The following is a 22,175-nucleotide window of genomic DNA, read 5'->3' on the forward strand; positions in this document are numbered from 1 at the left end:
GTTATTAGTCTTTGCAGTGTTAGAGATTAAATCGAAGGCTTTGTGTATGTACTCTATCAGTGAGACACAAGCTTGCAGATACTATTTAAAAGCCAGTTCATCCGTGCTCTTCAAGTCTCATCGCCTGTCCTCTTCAGCAGGTCTCAGCTCTCCCTCTTTCGGAATTCGCTCTCAGCCGGCGCGGGAATGCCTCCATTTCTCACACAGATCAGCCCTCTCTTCAACTGCCTTTCAATTTCATTTTTATAAACAAGTTTCTTAAACACATCTTCTATTTACACTGCCTCCACTCTTTTGAGTTACACACATCAGATGCATCCCTAAATGCTTATTACTTTCACCTATGCGTGAGCATGCTTTTGGTAACTCCTTCTTTCCCCTCTCCTCAAAGAGTAAACGGAGTCGATGCAGAAATGCCCTTCTGCTTAACTTCTCAGCCCTGCAAATGCACAACACCGGCGAGCTCGGGAAGGCCGCTTAACTTCCTTCCCACGAAGTCATATAGCTCTGCACGTTATTCAGGATGTAGAAATACAGCCATGAAAGAATCGAAACTGGTCCTATGTGTGCTTGTACACTCCCGCCTATCAAGGATGGCCGACCTTTCCTTCCCTGGAACTCACTGTCCTTTAAGGTCAGGTGACACGAAGCTCACCAGCCTCTACTTTCTTTACTCCACTCCTAAGCTTTCCAAGGAAGAGGACGTCACAGGTGAAGGACACCTGTGTGTAGAACTTGTTCTCTAGATCACTACCGTCCTACACCAACAGGGTAATGCTCATCTTTGTATTTTATTTTACCCGTCAGCTTCAAATTATTATCTATCTGTCACAACATGAATATAAAATATTGGCAAAACATCTAAATTTTTCATGCCGCCACTAAAGCCCATTGTGTATTTGACAGTTCAGCGCATGCTAAGTTCAGACTCGCCGTATCTCCATGTTCGACAACCACATGCGGGTGATGGCTACCCTGCGCAGGGCGGTCCTAGGAGTGTGGAGTGAAGCATGGAACTGACGGCAAGTGACAAGATATCTGAACCACTGTTTATGTTTCCACACCAAAGATGACATCAGTGTGAGATTCTAAAGTGACTTCTACAGCAGCATTGGACAGAAACTCCTACGACCTACTTAGTTTAAAGGAAACTAACATTTCTAAACCCTGGCTGAACCTTCTTCCCTTCTTAGTCTCACTTGAAAACCTGTATGTTAATCAGTTTAGCATGAAAAAGCAGAGTAAAGGAGAGAAGCACACTAGGGCATGAGCCGCTACAGAATAATGGCTTCTGAGCTAGGTGTGGCGCACACCTTTAATCCCTGCACTTAGGGGAGAGGCAAGTGGACCTCTTATGAATGTGAGTCCAGACTGGACTAAGTAGTGAGTTCTAGGTCAGCCAAGCTACAAAGTTAGACCCAGTCTGAGAAAAGAAAAAGAGAAAGACTTTAAAAAGGATTTCCAGGGCAGGTAAGATAGCCCAGTAGGTAAAAACATTCGCCACATAAACCTGATGAGCTGTGTTTGAAACCTAGAACCCACAGTGGAGAAGAAAGACTTGCTGAAGTTGCCATCAGCTCTCCAGTCAGACAGACACATACACCCCGCTATTACTTTAAGCTTTGAGTCAACTGAAGTACTAAAAATTATAGTGTGCAAAGGGTACAAACTTTTAGAAAGGTCAATAGTAAAGTACTGGTGCCTTATGTTTCATTATAAAATGGAAGATTAATAAATATATGTATGCTTTAACTATTACATTACCTAGGACAAAATACCAGTGGTTGTCCTATGAATATAATAAATGATTATAAACATTGCTGTGGGGATGATTCATCCCAAAAGTTGAAAGGGGAAGCAAGGGATAGAGAAGGAAATAATACAGGAAATAGAGAAAAAAACAAAACAAAAACAGAGAAGGGGATGAAGGGATGAGGCCATTGGTGTTTTAGTTATGACAAAGAAGTGTCTACAGCATTGGCTTTGTTCTGCCTGTCTTCATATTTTCAAAGGTTTCTCAAATTTTGCCCTAGAACACTCTTACAAACACACAGAACACACAGATGGCTCAGCAGGTAAAGGCATCTGAGGCCATCCCTGACAACCTAAATTCAATTCCAAGGATCCACATGATACAAAGACCAAAGCAGCTCTTGCAAGTGACCCTCTGACCTCTACACTCACAGTGTGGTGCGTGTACATGCACATACATACTCTCTAAATGTAATATATACATATGTAAATATATATTTATATGAAAAACCCACCACTTTTAGGGATTTTGTAAAAAGACAGAGAATCACTTTAGTTTGCTATTGCTTTTAAGGTTATATAATCAAATAAGTTTATATTAAAAAAAGGAATTATAATGCTTATTTTGTGTATGTGCTGGTGTGAATAAAACCACAGGTCTCTTCTAGATTATATAAGCACATTACTTTTGGGCTATATACTCAAAGCTTCTAAAATTTAAATCCTAATATATAAAATAATAAGAGAAGCAAAATAGTTGCAACTACAAACAAATAAAAAATAGAATTTTTTTAACATTGAAGAAAATACCTTGAATACTTAAAAGAAAAACTGAAATCATTTACATGTTCATAAAGAAGTAGCCACTGTAAGAGCATTAATAAGTTAATGATACTTGTGGCTTGTAATATAGACTTACCGAGTTCTGCTAAATTCCCGAAGGCAACAAGACACATTTCTGTAAGAGCAGCATTGTGGCAGTGGATGCCCAGTAATTTCACTAAGGTTGGGATAACACCCATATTGATTAGCTGAGCTTGAAGGGAATCTGTTAAAACAGAAAGAGAAAAAAACGGAAGAAGTGTTTATAGTATCAGATATAATCAAACAGAAAACATCTGTTACTTTCTGTAACTCAGTTCTCTTTGAATTACAGAAAAGGCAAATGAAGTCCATTTGCTTCGTTTTGGTTGTGAGCCTAGACTTTACTGGCTGAACCATCTCTCCAGCACAAGTACACTCATTTGATTGACTTGAATATTTTAATCACATTAGGAAGAGCTGAGATCTTTTAATCTTTTCAATAATTATCAGAAATTTAATAATTTAAAAAATGTATCAAACCATTATTCTTTTTCTTCTAAATGGGGTCTTCATATACCTTTAATATGTTTAATGATGAACCTTTTAAGATATATAAACAATTAAACACACCATTGGTTTTCAATGTTAGAAACATCAGTTGGGTATCAGCAACTCATAGGATATATGGAAAGACTAAGAGAAACAGGAAGCTTAGAGACCAAGAAAGAAGAGAAAAATCTTAGAATTTTAAAAATGCAGTTGCTTCATAATCAGAAAAAAAACCATCAAAAGTATGTCACAGAAAAGCAACTGGTTCTGAGCATTTATTTGCAAGCAGAGTGTTCTGTGATGATTGCTGGGAAGCATTGTGGTTTTAACAAGAGAGGAAGAGTTCCCTAAAGTAGGTTTTTATCAGTTCTACTTAACTAAGGACATCTCAGTAGGACAGATGACTGAGGTGAAGAGGAGGACATTAACACGTCATTGTTTACTTCCATTTTTTTTTTGATTGCTCACTTAGGATAGTGCTTCCATTTTCTAAGTAACTAAATAGCTTTAAGGTGCTAAACATGCCTTGTGTCCTCACAATGTTTCTTCACAGAGAGCGCTAATAAATGCTGTATCGAGGGGAAGGTAAATTAACCCAAATGAAAACCAGAAGTAGTATCTTTTAGAATAAGCTAAGAAAAATGACAAACATTCAGGCATTTACACAAAACACTGCTATCAATAATGGGTTCATCTGAAGACAGGAATGCTCTTTCTAAGATGGGTTTTATTTTATTTTTATTTTTTGGTTTGCTTTTCTACTTTAAAATGATATACTATTTAAAAGCTAATTATTCTCTCCAAATTCTTTAAAGTCATCTATCTGGGATGTAAAGGTAAAGTTGTTTCCTACAAAAAACATTTTCTTCACAGCACAAATCCCTTCTTTATTGCTCTTCACAATTCTTAACCTGTAGATAAGGATGTGAGCGGGTGGCTAGGGAGAGAACAGAAATGAAGGGCTGAGCTGCCGCAAAGGTCAGGTCATTAGTTGCCTGGTGGTCTTCATTGTTACTTCCTTGTGGCTTTTAGAATAAATTATGAAGAGATGGTCAAAGACTGTTTCCCCTGAAAACTAAATATGTAATTATGGCTAATTATCTAGTTTGATTATTGGGGCCTGTCTGTACTAGAAAGGGGCCTATTATCAAAACGAGACTAGAAGATAAACTTGAGAAAAAGGCTGGGCTACATTTACAGTTCAAACAACCCAATAATACATTTCAAAACTAGCAGTGGAATTATGAAGCTTATTCTAAATGAAGGAAAAGTATATTCAATGAAATAATTTGCTTTTATACTTTTAATGCAAAAACTTTCCTGAATATAGAATGAAGCATTTAAAGGAATGATTCTCAAGGTTATTAGGCAAAACACTTTGGTTATACAATGCAGTGCACTATGGTCTATAGGCTGACTACTTCCACCGTAAGTGTACTATGTACGATGATCATGCACCCCAAACCTCTCCGAGTTAGACATGACTCTGGCTACTTACCAGGCGCGTTCTGCACGGTAGATGGAGCCAGCATATCTCTGTTCTTTAGCAGTAAGAGCTACTCATTTTGACTATCTCGTCACACACTGCAGAACTGCTGAGTTCTAAATCTCAGGTACGTAAGCGTGAGCACTAGCGCATGCATTGAGAGAGTCAAACTCTGCTCTGTGTTTGCTTATGGAAGCATCACACACCCCCTCAGTACTGTCCGTAAGAGCTCTACAAATACCCAACAGTGCAGGGACCTCAGAGGAACATTCTACGAGGAAGGCGTCTGAACAGGATGATGCTGCTAATAAGATAAGGCTCTTCACATTCTAACGTGGCACCACTATCATGTCCTTGGACTACTTAAAACGTCATAAATTTAGGTTTCAGGGTACAAGAAATGCAGTAGAGCTTAGCGAAGTCTTTGAGATGCTAATGCACTAGTAGCATCGGAATTATAGCGGATCATCAGGAAGAGGAGCAGAGCCAAATAGCCAATTGTGTCAATCACCTCGATTTGTGAGAACAGCTTCTTTCCGAAAGCATGTTTAAAAACTACTCAGGAGCCAAATTATACACTCACATATAACACACACACCACACACAAGAGAAAACGTACAGTCATCCAACTGGACAGACTCATTTTGGACCAAATGGGTGTGTTCTTTTATATTTATTTTTCTGATGCTAACTGAAAGTAATCATCATACTGAACTCTAAAATTTGTTCACGATGCATGTAAAGTTTCCTTGGATATTGAAGACCGAGAGGAGAAAAAAATGAACTTAGATAAGCAGGCACAAACTTTCACTTTATGGAGAGAGGCATTCTAGAACACTGTTCCCTAATTGTTGAAACCCTTCCAGAAAAACTACTAAAGGAAAACCTGTTTTATAAAATACTAGGATTTTCCTTGTTGTTTTCAATATGTTGACATTTACGGTGATCATGTATGAAGAATGGTTAGTTAAAACACTGGTGTTCTGGCTGAACCCAGGCAGTGACATCAAGAGGTAACTACTGTATTCCTTATGGTAAAACAGTCACAGTAAAAATGCCATTTTTCTCAGCAACTTTACTTTTGAAAACACTTTGCACAGATTGTTCATGTTAACATATAATGAGCTTATCACTTTAAAATATTATAGGAAACACTTAAAATTTTAATTTCTATATCTATAATTTCTATATCTATAAACATTGCGAGTAATAACCTACACCACACAATGAAAAAACTCTTGGAGATCTTTTATCTTTTTACGTGTCTGAAAGGGCTCAGAGGTCAAATGTTTTAAGAGTCACTAGCTACCCAATTTTTATAAAAGTTGGGAATGTGGGGGAAAATTTCATGGAAAAATATTCTGAATCTTAATGAAGTACTTGGCAGATGTAATAAATATGGGGGGGGGGTCCCAGCAACAACAGAAAACATGCTGTAACTTAGGCTTTGGTTTCAGATATTTTTGAAAGGAATTACTTTAATAAGGCACCTTAATGTCTCATCTTTTTTATCTCAACAGGCTCTACTTGGCCTAGTAGACTATCCAGATCTAGTTTATTTCAGCTGTAACTATGTGTCTAACACTTGGCAAGCCTTCAGTGAGGCGGGGATCTTATTTGTGAGGGGGTATTCTTAGTCATGGTAGCAAATTAGTATGTAATTGAAATTTTTTAATTGTCCAAAGAAAGCTTATGAATGTTCTCCAACAGATAACAGCTGACATTCATGCTATCGTGAATCTGATCAGAAGCGAAACTTTTACAATTAAAGACCAGTGGGAAGGAACTCACAGACCCACAAAGAATTCATGTTTTCTGGATACACCAAAGAGCACATGGACGAGAGCAAGACTGTGACATTTGTATCCCTAAACAAACACCAGAAACTCTAGGTGAATCTGTATCAGAGCTTCTACAAACACAGAAACTCACACAATGCAACCCAGGCCCAGACACAGCAAACACGTATGTGTGAGACAGTCTTTAGACAACATGTCTGAAGACTTTCTACATCTGCCCCTGACACACGTCCCAGACAAGTGCTGACCCAAGTACAGATTTACAAATCTACATCGTATCAAGAGGACACAGGCCCTACATAACCTATGGGGAGGAAGAGAAAGGCACTGAGGGGGTGCAAGACAGATGCATATACAAAGAGATAGAAGGCAATCAACGCATGCGCTGGTGTGAACACTTACCTACCTACATTTGAATCTCAATGGTTCCAAGTTCTTCAGGTCACACTCATGGAAACTCCAAAGAATGGAGATCTGGAGAGAAGATCTCAAGTTGAGGAACCTTTTTCCCCCTGAGTTTGAAGTTTAATGTTTAAAACATTGGTATACACTATAGGTGCACAAAAGTAGGTGGAAATGCCAATAACTCAGTTATAATAATCAATTACTAAAAATAAGTTCCTTAAGTTTTTAACATGTTTAGCTTATTCCTAAGGTGTCTATAGGCAATGCTAAAAGATTTATTAGCCCTATTGGTAAGGCTTAAAGATGAAACTTTAAAGGAAAGGTCCTTCTAAAAATACAGCCTATACATCAATATAGATACATGGTGTTTCTATTAGTCCCAGAACAAAGGGCAGGATATTGCTACACAGAGGCTTGCATTAAAACCCCACGCTAAAGCAAGTGAGCACTGCACAGCTAGTATGGGGAGCACTGCACAAGTGGTACAGGGGAAACCAGAAGGCAGAAGTCTTGCTGAACTGCTCTATTACAAACTGGTTTTAAAAAAAAAAAAAAAAAACCATCAGAGCCTAATAGCCTGACAGAAACCACCTGTGACTTAATGAAACACCTGCATTCCCCAAACCAGGATATGAATATTAAAAATTAGAAATGATTTTGGTAGTGTAGCACTTAAGACTCGAAGCAGGTTTTAGTGCATTACTGCCGAGATGAAAGCGGATGTAAACACAGTTATGCAGAGGCGAGCGGTGTTAACTGGCCGCACAAATACCTGTGCAAGTGAAGACTTCCCTCCACTCTAAGAACCGTGCCCTGCTGCTGATTCCAGGGAGTACACACAAGTTTATACCAAACCCAGTGCTGAGGGGATAAAGCCACAACTAAATATGCTAAAATAAACCTCAAATCCAGTACTTTAAGAGGTTTAAAAATCAAAGCGTGCATGTGTGTTTCATATCCAGAATGTCTCATTAGTTCCCAGGTTATATCTGTCAATGACACAGTCATTTCAAAAAAAAAAAAAAAAAAAGAAAATAAATCAAGATGTGTTAAGTCTTGAGAATACTGGAAGCTTAACCAATATTCATACCCCAAGTTAGTAAGTGAATTCAAGCATGTTCTTTTGGAGTTTTGAAAATAAAGCAGTCACAACCCAGCACGCCTTGTCTCTGCAGGTTAAAAACAGTACCCAAGGCAGGATAGGAAACTGTGGTCACAAACCTAAAGAGAGACTTCCAAGAGGATCTGGACAGCATCCCATTATTCCCAAACCCAACATGTGTTCCAAGACCAATGATAGGCGGTGAGTACATCTTTATCAATATGTGATTACAACTTTTCTCAATATCATCTTTAGGTTAAATTATTTAGTGCAGATGAACTCCAGTTTAGATGAATGCCACAGCAAATGGTATTTCTACAGGTATGCCTACTTTGATTTTAAAAGTATGCTCTCCTCTCAGAAATTGGCTTTTAAGATTAGAACCTCCTCCCAAATTTAATTTTTATTGATTCTTTGTGGATTTCACAATCACACACCTCGATCTCACTCATCTCCCTGTTCCTCCCCAAGGATAAAACAAAATAAATACCCTGGTGGCTTAGTGTGGGTGAGCCAGCCAGAGGACATATTAACAGAAGAATCAGCACCTCCCCTTGCTGTTTAAGACATAGTGTGAAGTAGCCAGGGCAGTGCTGGAGAGCTCACCCTGGTGTTGAGGGTGAAGGAGAGCAGGCAGGCTGATCAGTCCAGCAACCATCCAGACCCAGACCCATGACTGGCCTGTCCCAACATCCACCCCATCTATGATCTGTTGAAGGATGTGAAAGGACCAGTTCTGAAGATTCAAAGTTGCAGGATCTGCCTAACACAGGATATTCAAGAGGAACACCGGTGAGGACCCAGTACTGATGATGTAGCAAAAACCAGAGGCCTTGAACCAGACCAATGACTCACTGCGGTGACCACTTGCAAGTAATCACACATGGACTAGAGAGCAGGCTGTGCCACACCACAGCTTCCACGATGACCACAGCTTCCACGATGACATTTTTCTTCTCGTTGTTTAAAACTCTTCAGAGCCTTGTTAGCAGGTGTGACTGAAAAGCCTCTTATTAGGAAAAACCAATCACCAGTTCCACCCTCACATGGCACTGCTGAAATATGCTCAGGTTTTGTTTAGCAAACTAAGCTAAATGCCAAGGTTAACTCACACCTTAGCATGAATGCTTTACAAATGGGTAAATTATCCTAGAACAGAGTAGTTTTTACACTTCAAAATCACAGAGAAATTATTTATAACGTATAAATTATGTTAACAAGACACCCGCCCTATCCAAAGCCTTTGAATTTCTAGCCAGTAACCCTAGCTTTCAAATGCCCTTTTGAAACAAGGTCTATGTAGCCCTGGCTGGCCTGAAACTGTTGATCAATGTCTGTAAACTCGCAGACACTTGGCACGTGCCTCCCACGTGCATGGGATTAAAGGTGTGTGTCACCACACCTGGCCACAGATTAAATGACATAGTCAGCTTGGTACTGATTAGATTTTACTCACTGCAACTTTTACAAAATTTAATTTTAAGCCACCTTTTCTATTTTAGAAAGGACTTTTGAAGCGCCCTAAATTAGAGACACGTGGTACTTGGCTTAAATTTTTCCCCCTAGCTTCAGTCTCAGCACCTGGGAGACCAAGCAGCCGAATGCTTGCTGCAGAGGCATCTCCTGTGGAATCACACAGGCTCAGCGATCACATGCTTGATCCACACATATGTCAGCTAGTGTGACTTGCCCTTTGAGTCACTGTCACTACCTAATACCCAATTTCTGGCTATTTTAAATAGAACGGCAATGAACACGGTCAAGAAAGTATCTTTGGGACACTGCTTACGCTGTATGTCCAGGAGTGGTACATTTGGACTCAAAGTAGTACTGATTTGCATGGTTAAGGATGCTGAACATTTGTTTCCAAGCCACTTGAGGTTCTTCTTTTGAAAATTCTGTTTAGGTATGTACTCCACTTTATAATTGGGTTATTTGATATCTTGATATTCTAGTCCTTTTAGTTCTTTATATATTTTGGATTATTAGCCCAGTTTTTCCCATTCCACAGGCTACCACTTTGTCTGTATGATAGTGTCCTTTGCTGTGCAGAAGCTTCTCAAGTTTCACGAGGTCCCATTTATTAATTGTGAACCTTATTGTCTGTGCTAATGCTGTTCTGTTCAGAAAGTTTTCTCTCTGCCAATGAGTTCAAGGCTATTCCCCATTTTCTCTTTATCAGGTTCAGTGTATCTGCTTTTATGTTAAGGTCTTCAAGGAATTTGTAAAGTAACAGATAGAGATCTATTTGGATTCTTTCTTCCTGCAGACATTCAGTTTTACCAGCACCATTTGTTGAAGATGCTGTCTGTTGTTATGTAAAGGTGTGCTACATTTGTTCATGCTGCATTTGTGTAACGATGGAAGGATGTGTGTTTAATTAGGTAAAGATGTATTTCATTTGTTTCACATTGCCTGCCTAAGGCATCTGATTGGTCTAATAAAGAGCTAGATGGCCAATAGCTAGGAAGAGAAAGGATAGATGGGGTTTGCAGGCAGAGAGAACAAAAGAAGGAAGGAGAGAATGAGAAGAAGGAGAGGGGCATGCCTGGGTTTAGCCAGGTACCTGCTAGCCAGCCAGACCCCCAAAGCAGCGAAAGTAAGATATACAGAAGGAAGAAAGGGAAAAAGCCCCAAGGCAAGAGATAGGAACAGGTTAATTTAAGTTAAAAGAGTAGTCAGAAATGAGCGCGAGCTAGGTTGAGCATTCAAAACTAATAATAAGACTCCATGTAATGATGCGGGAGCTGGTTGGTGTCCCAAAAAGAAAAAGCCTACAGAAATGATCCCCAAATGTATAGTCTGCTGACAGTAAGTATGCTGTCTGATCTGGACAAGCAAGATACAAGGAATAGTTGATGTGAGCCACGAGGATTATACAGTAAAACACATTCAGCAAAGTATCTGGATACAAAATTAACTCAAGAAAAATCAGCGTTTCTGTAGAGAAATTCAAATATACTGAGAAAAAATTGATGGAAACAATACTTTTCCCAGTAAACTGACATAACATAAAACATCAATACCTTTCCAGTAGACTGACATAACATAAAACATCTTGGGGCAACCCTTAGCTACGCAAGGGAAAGATTTGTATAATTAAAAACTCTACCACCTTGAGGATTAAACTATCTCTCATGCCTATAGATCTCAGGATTAGTAGGAATAATATAGTATAAACTATTTTTTTTTTTTACCAAAAATAAACTATAGATTTAATGCAATCCCCATCAAAATTCCAACGCAACTTTTCACAGATCTTGAAAGGATAGTTTCAGCTTCATATGGAAACAAAAAAACGTAGGTTAGCTAAAACAATTCTGAATAATAAAAGAAATGTTGGCATTATCATTCTCTGATTTCAAGTTGTGCTACGGGGCTATAGTAATAACAACTGCCATACTGGCATATAAACAGACTTGTTGATCAGTGGAATCAAATTCAAGACCCAGATATAAATCCACATGCATGTGGACACCTGATTTTTGATAAAGAAGGCAGAAATGCACACTGAAAAAAGACAGCTATACCAGGCTTTTTCTTTTCTTTTTTTTCTTTCTTCAAACAGATTCTTTATTCACTAACCAATAAAAGAACACATATACAAAAGGACCTCCCACACCAACAAGTGTTCCAGAAGCTTTGCATACTGGGTTCTCTACAAGATCATACTTTTATACATTTATTGTTTTGACTATTATGCAGTAAGGGGACATTCTTTTCTGGTCCACTCTATTTTTGTTTTTTCTATGATTCTTGTACCTTGATAGACATCTCCTTCTTTAGGTTAGGGAAATTTTCTTTTATGATTTTGTTAAAAATATTTTCTGTGCCTCTGACCTGGGTTTCTTTTCCTTCCTCCATTCCTATTATTTTTAGATTTGGGCTTTTCATAGTGTCCCAGATTTCCTGGATGTTTTGTACCAGGTGGTTTTTAGATTTAACATTTTCTTTGATGAAGGTTATCTATTTCTTCAATAGTATCTTCAAGGCCTGAGAGTCAGTCTTCCACCTCCTGTATTCGGTTGCTGGGGTTTAATTCTGAGGTTTCTGTTTGAGATACTCAAACTTTCATTTCCAGATTTCCTTTAGTTTGGGTTTTCTTTATTGAGTCTATTTCCACTTTAAGGTCTTAAATGGCTTTATTCATTTACTTTCATTGTTTGTGTTTACATAGATTTTTTAAAGAATTTTTTCATTTCCTCTTTAAGGTCCTTTATCATATTATTAAAGGCTATTTTAAGATCTTCTTCTGCTTCAACTACATTGCAATACTCAGGGCCTGCTGTGGTAGGGTTGCTGGGATTGTCCTGGCTGTAACTGATTGATCATGCTTTATGCTGGCATCTAAGCATGTGCGTTTGGGAACACTGTGATTCTAGGTGCTGACTTCTGGTCTTCTCTTTGTTGGGGATGTGCTTTGTTCCTTGCTTTCTGGTGCCCACTCTGGTTCTTAGGAGCATGTGGTGGCTGTGTGGTGCTGGGCAGAGAATTCTTTTGGACTCCTGGTAAAATGTGTTTCTAGCTGTTGGGTGGTGACACTTAGGAATGGGGATGGGCTAGAGGAAGAAGAAAGCAGGTACACCGCCAGGATCTGCTTAGTTCCCTAGGAATGAGGCAAAGAGTAAAGGGAGGTCAGACCATAAGGTCTGCTACAGAACTAGAGAGGAGAATGGGTGACTGGACTTGGAGAAATGGAAGGAGAGGTGAAGACCTGCAGCTAGCCTCGTGCTTTTGTGACCAGATTGGCCTGTAGGTCCCCATGGAGTGCCTGCAGGGAGTTGGGGACTGAGACAAGGCGGTGAGTGGGGTAGAGGGAGCTTAGAGAGAAAGATCTGGGTGGCCCACTGGAGATGGCAGTACAGAGAAAGGGGAAGTCGTGCAGGTGCTCTGCTATTTTTGTTTGTGTTTCCATTTTTAGTTACTTTCTCATATTTATGCAAACAGTCTTCTAATTAAAAGTCCAACTTGGGAATTCTTAGGTTTTGTGAGGATGGGGGGGGGGAAGAAATCAGAAAACCAACTATGCCACTTAAAAGTTTCATAATAATGAAAATCTTAAAAATAACATCCAATGGCCTTGACTGTCTTAAATTCAAACTTGAGGCAAATACAGGAAAAAAAAACCCAGACTAGAGAATACAAATCCACACAACCTTTGCTGCTTCATTGACCTCGGCTAACAGTGTGTGTGCGTGTGTATGTGTGTGTGCGTTAGCATTACAATGCTAAATGTCCAGTCATAACTACAAGAGCAGCCTAGACTCCAAGGCCAACAAAGTATAATAAAATGCAAACTTAAAATATGAATTAAAAACACAAAGTAAAAGTGCCCAACCATTTTGTTTTACTATGATAAATTTTAAAACTTTTACATGCAAAAGTTGACGTTCTAGTGGGTAAAGTTGAGTATTTATGTCAAAGCTTGGCCACATGGGATTAACAACACAACACTTGTTAATAAAAAGGCATATGTAGCAGAACCTCATCAATTCCACCTGATCCGGCATAGGGATTCAAAAGCTCTGTTGCACAGTAAGGAGACAGAATCTTTTTTAAAGACAAAACAGAAAGTAGGTAGTTAATAAAGAAAAACAGTCAGCAAAACAAAGAGAATAGAGATCCCTAAGGTACCTTCACACACTAGAACATTCCCTAACACACTAGAACATTTCAACTTGACAATTTGGGATTTAAAAGACATAAACTTAAAAGTATATGATCCGTTTCTTTATTAACATAGGGAAAATTTAGAGACTACACTTAATGTGGTACACGGGAAGATCCAATCTTACATTCTGAGTTATTTTTTGTCCTATGTTTATATACATATATACACACACACACACACACACACACACACACACACACACACACACACATATATAATCTAGTATGAAGAAAATATATAGAAATGCTTGTTAATTCAACTTTGGAAGTAATGCCTCACATGGAAGAAGAACTTTTCTAAACATCTAGCATTTAGGAACGATTCCTGGGTTCTCAAAGAGCATCAAAATACAGGGATAAACACAGCTTGGGACAAGAATGTGTTTTAGTCAGTACTATTCCTTATTTATTTTTATCTCCTATTTTAATGGTGAAGAAAGAGAAGCTAATCCAACTTACTGAAAAGCTAATCTAAGCTACTGGATTAGACTCACTACGGAAATGAACTTCATGATAAAAAGAAACTGTGGGTTTGGAAGGGGTGTAGAGAGTTTGCTCTGACCAGATTCATCACTTAGGGATGTGTAGTGAGCTAAGCAATACTCTTAGTGTGTGCTTGGTAGGTTTGGTCAAGTTGCCTGAAGGTAGAGTCTTTAGAAGAGGGAGCTCCACTGAGAAAATGCATCAGATTTGCTGGTAATATTTCTATGATTAATGATTGCTTGATGGAGTAGGGCCCAGTCCACTGTGGTTAATGCCATCCCTAAGCAGATGGCCTGGGTTTTATGAAATAGTAAGCTGAGCAAGCCATTAAGCAGCATTCCTCCATGGTCCTTGCTTGAGTTCCTATCTCAGCTTCCATCAGTGATGTGTCTTTTGACTGATTTTAGTTTGAAGTCTATTTTGTTAGATATCAGAACAGCTACACCAGTTTGTTTCTTAGATCCATTTGATTGGAAAATTTTTTCCCAACCCTTTACTCTGAGGTGATGTCTGTCTTTGTGTTTCTTGAAATCAACAGTAGGATGGATTCTGTTTTCATATCCAATCTGTTAGCCAGTGTCTTTTTATAGGTGAGTTGAGTCTATTTATATTAAGGGATATTAATGACCAGTGATTGCTAGTTCCTGTTACTGTAATTTTTATTGTTGGTAATGTTATTGTCAGTGTCTTTCCTTATTTGTGATTTGCTGCTGTGAGATCATCTATTGTCTGTTTTTGTGGATGTAGCTAACTTCCTTGGGTTGGAGTTTTCCTTTTAGTACTTTGTTGTAGGGCTGGGTTTGTGGCTAGGCATTGGTTAAATCTGGTTGTCATGGAATATCTTGTTTTGTCTGTCTATGGTGACTGGAAATTTTTCTGGGTATAGTAGTCTAGACTGGCATCTGTAGTCTCTTAATGTCTGCACATGCTTGACCAGGACCCTCTGGCTTTCATTGTTTCCACTGAGAAGTCAGGTATAATTCTGATAGGTGTACCTTTATATGTTACTTGGCCTTTTTCCTTTGAATCTCTAATCTTTCTTTATTCTGTATGTTTAGTGTTTAGATTATTATGCAGTGAGGGATTTTTTTTTTTGGTCCAGTCTATTTTGTGTTCTGTAAGCTTCTTATATCTTCATAGGGGTATCTTTCTTTAGGTTGGGAAAGTTTTCTTCTATAACTTTGTTGAATATATTTTCTGTGCTTTTGAGTTGAACTTCTTATCCTTATTCTATCCCTATTATTCTTAGGTTTGGTCTTTTCATGGTGTCCGTTATTTCCTGGATATTTTGTGTTAAGCTTTTGTTAAATTTAACGCTTTCTTTTGACCGATGAGTCTATTTCTTCTATTGTACCTTCAGCCCTTGGGACTCTTCCATCTCTTGTATTCTGCTGTTTATGCTTGCACTTGTGGTTCCTGATTGTTTTCCCATATTTTCTGTTTCTGGAAGTCCCTGGATTGTGTTTGTTTTATTGTCTCTATTTCAGTTTTCAAGTCTTTAATCATTTCTTTCACCTGTTTAATTGCTTTTTCTTGGTTTCTTTTAACGGGCTTATTGATTTCTTCTAGCTTTTTGTTTCTTTGAGAGAATTTTTCATTCTTCCCTTCTTTAAGAGCCTCAAACATTCTCCTAAAGCTATATTTTAGGTCATTTTCTTCTGCTTCACCTCTATTGGGGTGTTCAAGCCTTGTTATTTTAGAGCCACTAGTTTTTGTTGGTGTCATGTTGCTTGTTGTGGTGTTGAGTGTGTTCTTCCAGTGTTTACTCATCTTTTCCTCTGATTGATGTAGCTGGGGTCGTGTCTCTGGTGATCACTCTTCCACTCTTGGAACTGGTGGATCCAAGGCTCAGATGGTTGTTCCTCGTAATGGAGTTGGGGCCATGGCTCCAGTCAAGCCAGAGGTCACTCGTTAGTCCTGCAGGTTGTTCTGCAATCCTGGAGGTCGGTCAGGCCTGCTCCCATGGAGGTCACTTGCTTGGGCACAGTGCTTGGGCCGGCTCCCATGGAGATCACTGGCTCAGGTCTGTTCTTGCAGAGGTTGCTGGCTCAGGCCTGCTCTGATAGAGGTCTCTAGCTTGGGCCTAGTCTGGTGGACGTTAGTGGCTCAGTCCAGTCCCACATATATCACTGGCTCAGGCCTGTTCCCTTAGAGGTTGCTCCCTCTGTACATGTGCTGGTTCACGCCTCCTCCGGGGGAGGTTCCTCCTACATTTTATTCTTTTTTTTTCTTTTTTCTTTTTTCTTTTTCTTGATTTTCGAGACAGGAAAATGTAGTTTTTGGTGCCTGTCCTGGAACTAGCTCTTGTAGACCAGGCTGGCCTGGAACTCACAGAGATCCACCTGCCTCTGCCTCCCGAGTGCTGGGATTAAAGGCGTGTGCCACCACCGCCCGGCCTACATTTTATTCTTAAATGCAGTTATTAACCCTTCAATAATATACCCAAGGAATTATATTCCCTTTACACCAGATTGCCTCTGGACAGAATCTCCAACTACTGATTTTATTAGGTGACATTAAAGCATCCAGTACCTGTATACTAGATAAGCAAAGAAACTATAGACCCAAATAGTATAATACAGGTAGTCTTTAAATACTACATCACCAGAGGAATATAGACCCAAACACTATCCGACAGGTGGTCTTTGATGTAAAATCGTTGATTTAAGATTTTTAACTTTGGGCATGATACGGATTTAGGAGGATCTAGCAGAACTTGACATGTGGTTTTGCCCAAGCCAGAGATATGCAGCATGACTCTTTTGTGATGTCACAGTCTTCACCATCTATGTGACCACTGGTAAAATAAGCGGTACTTCAAAGTGTAACTAGAATAAATTAATTTCCATCTAAAAACAATGTTTGTTGAAAACTACTCCTGGTACTTAAAGTAATGATTGTGAGCCTACTTTAACACTATTACTTTTTAAACTGTTCAGAGCAAGAAATTTTAAACTATACTGGCCATTTGATTTTTAGGTTTAAGTGTTAACATGAGCAAACCTTCAAAGTTCCATTCTGTACCTCAGGTCATTTTGTAATTTTCAAACGCTGTAAAGTTAATTCTTAATTTTATGCACCACTTACGAATCTGTTCAGTTTTCAAATATCTGTTGTATATTATAGTCAAGAAAAAAATCTTTGAACTTCCCCCACAGATAAAGCAAGTGTTCAGTGTTGTTTACCATTCTCATTGCTATAGTTCATCAGCATGCCACAAAAGACAGTCAAGAGCTTCTCATTGGCGGGATCTGTTATACTGCACAGGGACCTTAAATGGTCAATTACAATCTGTGCACCACCTGCTTGGTCAACTGCACTTCTGCCCTCATCTGTAAAACAAAGAATTAAATTAAAAATAAAATAAAATAAAGGAAATGGACCTTACAATTTCAAATACAAAACATAATACTGTTAGTTATCCCTTATTTAATAATTTGAAAATAAACCTAAGCAGGGTGATTACATGTCTTGTTGAAAATCAGACAGAAGGAAAACAAAACAAACATGAACATGGGGGTGGGATGGGGCACAGACGATCACTTTCTAGGAGGAAAACAAAGAGTACCCTCACTGGGCTAAGATGGGAGCTTAAAGAACTTCTGAGTGTCCGCAGATGGTGAGAAAACTCCATCTCCTCTTTCACGATGAAATTGTAAAGATTTTTTTAAAGAGCAGGAGTAAAATAACCTTCTTCTGATAGGACAGGGTTTCTAAGGAAGAGAACCCGGGCCTTACACACAGGAGACAGGAGTTCTATCACTGAGCCATGTCCAACTGGTGACCATGTTCATTACTACACTTGGAAAGCAATACATATATCCTCCTATGAGTGTTTTTCAAAGTCTGTTGTCAAAGAAAGTGGCTAGAACACTAGTATAATTCTAGGTTACCATACACAATTACTGAATACCAGTGCTAGGGTCCTGCAGCTTTTTCTATCATATGTTTACTCTTGATTTGTGCTCTATTTTTCCTGATCTTCTCTCTTCTAGCTTACACCATCACATTTCAGTTTTGAAGTGCTGGGAAAACACACTTGTGAGCTTACACAAACGCCTTTCAGCTGCTGAAACACGCAAACCGCTTTCGGAGACTTCCCAACCTTGGAACACAGGAATGCAAAGGGATGTGTGCCTTTTAGAGCCTGACCATGTCCTATAAAAAGACAGTCTACAGAACAGTGCTGTCTGTAGTACACAATCACGATGGCAACATATGGAAGCCACTTTAAAGAGTAAAATAAGGCAAGAAATACGTTTTACTGTGCTTTTATTTAACCAAATGTCTAAACTACTATCATTCTAACATGCAATCGATGTTATTAGTGAAATATTTTATATTCTACAACAAATTTCCTGAATCTAAGAGTATTTTACCCTAGAGCTACCTCTCTAATCACACTTCAATAGTTCAGGAGCTAAACTGGTGACTTGATGTGATAATGGATAGCTCAGCTGTGAGAACCAAAGGGGTAAACACTGGAAACACCTCCCAAAGGAGCGATTGCTAAGAAGCTCCTCAATGAAAGATTTTTAGTTTTCTACTAAAAAAAGCAATGGACTAGGGCCAAATATTTATTTATATGTGATGCTCAATTGCCTGATGATATGAAACTTAATACACCATTTCTTTTGGCATAGTCATATACACACATTCAACACACTAACTTCATAATTAAAAAATGAAGGAAAGAGGGTAAAATGAAAATAATTTCATGTATTTAACTTCATACCATGTCCTAATAGTTATACTTTTATACAGATGCACAATTATGCCCTATGCTAAACAGCTAAGACTCCAAAAAATTATATACCTACCAAGTAAACTAGTCAGAGAAACTCGCTGAGAATGTTGTATTCTCAGAAATTTAAGTTCCAGGGCTGGGGAGATTGTTCAGTGGATAAAATACTCACCAAGCAGTTTAAAGCCTGGATTTAGATTCCCAGAGCCCACATATATGTTGGATGGGCATAGCAGCCCACCTGCAATGCCAGCACCTAGAAGGTAGGAACACAGGATTCCCCAGGACAAGCTGGCTACCTACACTAGCCATATACGTCAGCTTTGGGTACAAGTGAGAGACCCTGCCTCAGTGAATAAGGTACAGAGCAGTAAGGGAAGACACTCAACACCAACCTCAGGCCTCCCCTTGAACACATCACATACACAAATTTTCTCTCTCTCTCTCTCTCTCTCTCTCTCTCTCTCTCTCTCTCTCTCTCTCTCACACACACACACACACACACACACACACACACACACACACACACCTTTACTTTTTAGCCAGGTATGGTGCACACTTGTAGGCTAGCATTTAGGAGGTTGAGGCAGAAGGACTGCAAGTTCTAGCTAGCCTGCGGCACAGATCAAGATTGTCTAAACAAATAACAAATGTCATTTCCAGTAACAGAAAATATGCAAAAATGAGTCAATATATATGTGATGGTATTTTAGAAAATTAAAAGTTGAAAATCTAAATATTCACTTTTATGGATATACAGCATATCTGAACCTAAAGTTGATAACACTCATAGAATTTGACTTCAGTTGCTGAGTGTGAGCTTTCAAAATATCAACTGTGAATGCCCACGAAATTTTTAAAAATTAGAATAAGCCTTAGTTTCCTGGCACACAAAGCTATGTTGAGCCCATTTAATTAATTCTGAGACAGGGTCTCACTGTAGCTCAGGCTGGTGGGGCGCTCACTCTATAACCAACGTTGGCCTTGAGATCCCATTCCTAAAACAAATGACAGCACAAGCTGGTGAGGATGCGGGTGGGAGTGCAAACTTTACAGCTATTAGAGCTAATACAGAAATCGGTGCAGAGGTTCCTCAAGCCCCAGCTATACCACTCTAGGACTTCTAGCTAAAGCACTCTGCGTCGTAATACTGAGAGATACTTGCTCATCCATGTTCATCCCTGGCCAATTCTTTTTTAAAAATTTTTATTTATTTTTCTCTTATACAATATATCCCAACCACAGCTTCCCCTCCCTTCACGCCTCCTAGTTTCCCCACCATCCCCCATGAACCACCCCCATCCTTCCCCAGAAAAGAGCAGATCTCCCAGAGACATCAACTGAACCCAGCACAAGGTACATTAAGACAGAGGAAAACCCCTCACACTAGGACTGGGCGAGGCAATCCAGCAGGAACAAAAGGGTTCCCACCAAAAGCAAGCTGCCTTGTGGGAGACAGATAAAGAGGAGGAGGGAAGAAAGACTTTTGGAAGCTGATTTTCTTTATTCACTCACTACCAAATATTTTGTTCTTTATATTAATTTTACAGACTTTCCCATAATTGTGACAAAAAGACCATGAACTTAGATAGAAGGAAGGGTTTATAGGTGCTTCCATTTCCAGAGGGAAGAGAGTCCTTTGCCGTGACTGGCAGCAGGCAGGCCTGGTGACTGGAGCTGCTGAGAACTCGCATCTCCAGCGAGAAACAGGGAATAGCACACAGCTTTTGGAGCCTCAAAGCCTGTCCCTAGCAACACACTTCCTCTGGGAAGGCCACACCTCCTAACCTCCTACACCTATCCAAACTATTCCATCAGCTGGGACCATGTATGCAAATGCCCACGACTGTGGGACCCTCTCATCCAAAGCACCAAAGCCAGGTAGCCAGCAAGCCTCAAGGATGTCCTGTGCCTACCTCCCCAGTGTTGGGAATACACGACAACACTCTCATTGCTTTAGAAAGGAAACAACTACCTCCCTAGCTCCACAGAGTTTCTTTCACACATTCAGTTCCCTTGATGATAAAAGCATTGCCTTATTCACTCTGCAAGGGAGGGGGACTCCAACTCTGTAACCGCTGTGTGTGCACACAACAGACCAAAGATGACAGAGCACAAATGTACAGACTTCTGAAGTTACCGACAACCAGAGTAAAAGCTAAGCATAGAGAAACTGCATGCAAATACCTCTGGTTCTGGTTTCCGAGCTAAGAACACGGTGATTGGCAAATAAAGAAATCATAACTTTTGCTTTTATTTTAACTCACTCTTGGCATAAGGAAGTTATCATGATTAAATATTGCCAAATGGAACTTGAAAAGTCTGAACGCTAGCTAATTCAATGTTCTCTTATTAAGTGTCTTTTGGAGAAGTATTTTCCTCTCCCATTTAATTTAGAAAAGGATGATAGCACTTTATTCGTTGTGGATTTTGAGGTAGCACAGGCTGTGATACCCACAACCCTCTTGTCTCGGCACTGCCGATCCTGGAACTACATTCATGTGCCACCAAGCCTAGTGGGAACAGTGTGACAGGACTGTTTGATTCTCAGCATCAATTGATAAATCTTCTACTTTAGAAGATTCATTTCTGTAAGTTATCTCTTCCCATTATTAAGTCATCCAACAGCAGTCTAAAATGTACACAAAGCACAGAGTTACCAACGTATTAATTCACATCTAATTAGCTCATATAAAGTGACAAGTCACAATAACATGATTTACATGAAAACTCAGCTGGGTGCAGCAGAGGGTGTGCACAATTCAGGAGATGGGAGACAGAGGCAGGGTTACCCAAGCCACACCAAAAATACTTCCTGCTTCGTAGAAAAAACGAAAGACATGAAGAAAACAATCATCGCTACATTTTTACCACCTATTACTAGACATGGGATGGGGGGATGCAATTTCCAACCATTGGAACTATTTCCAGATCAGTTATAGATAACAGTAAAGAAGAAAATGAGATGGTTTCCTTTAAACAGAAGGAAGACACTTCAGTTAAGAGAAACTGTCATAAACTAAGGTCTCTGGAGAACTGAAGAAAACACTGGAAACCCTATGTCTATTCCTCACTGTCAAAAGGCATTTCTTTTTCTTTGCTAAAATACAAAATGTTCAGAATTTCAGTAAGAATTTAACATTTGAAATTGTTATCACTAAGGTAATGATTTATTAAGTAATAAAATACAGTCTACATATGTTGATAAGCTTGCTGTAGGCAGCATTTCAACACCTGTCCGTCTGCTGGTCTGGGAGGGGAGCAGGAGGAGTTACACTGAGCCACAATGCTTCTTGCTTCTTTTTCTCCTGCTGTGTCCACCTCTGTAGCGCATGTACAGAAAGAACCTAACATGTGTTGTATGTGTCTCCTAAAGGGAAA

At 39.2% G+C, this 22,175-nt stretch overlaps 1 protein-coding gene across 2 annotated transcripts in view; it reads right to left on the bottom strand.

Annotated features, from left to right (window-relative positions):
• Positions 1 to 22,175, bottom strand: part of Rap1gds1 (Rap1 GTPase-GDP dissociation stimulator 1) — a 92,150-nt gene that overhangs the window by 22,733 nt on the left and 47,242 nt on the right. The window contains exons 2-3 of one of the 2 annotated variants that reach the window (XM_005357355.3): positions 6,793 to 6,864; positions 2,672 to 2,800 (exon numbers count right to left, since the gene is read on the bottom strand). In XM_005357355.3, the coding sequence (XP_005357412.1) occupies positions 2,672 to 2,774 (103 nt within the window). In that variant the 5' untranslated portion in view covers positions 2,775 to 2,800; positions 6,793 to 6,864. The remainder of the gene's footprint in view (positions 1 to 2,671; positions 2,801 to 6,792; positions 6,865 to 22,175) is intronic. The other variant, XM_005357354.1, reaches the window with a different exon arrangement.

The sequence above is a fragment of the Microtus ochrogaster genome, chromosome 21 (genome assembly GCF_000317375.1).
Source record: "Microtus ochrogaster isolate Prairie Vole_2 chromosome 21, MicOch1.0, whole genome shotgun sequence".
NCBI lineage: Eukaryota > Metazoa > Chordata > Mammalia > Rodentia > Cricetidae > Microtus > Microtus ochrogaster.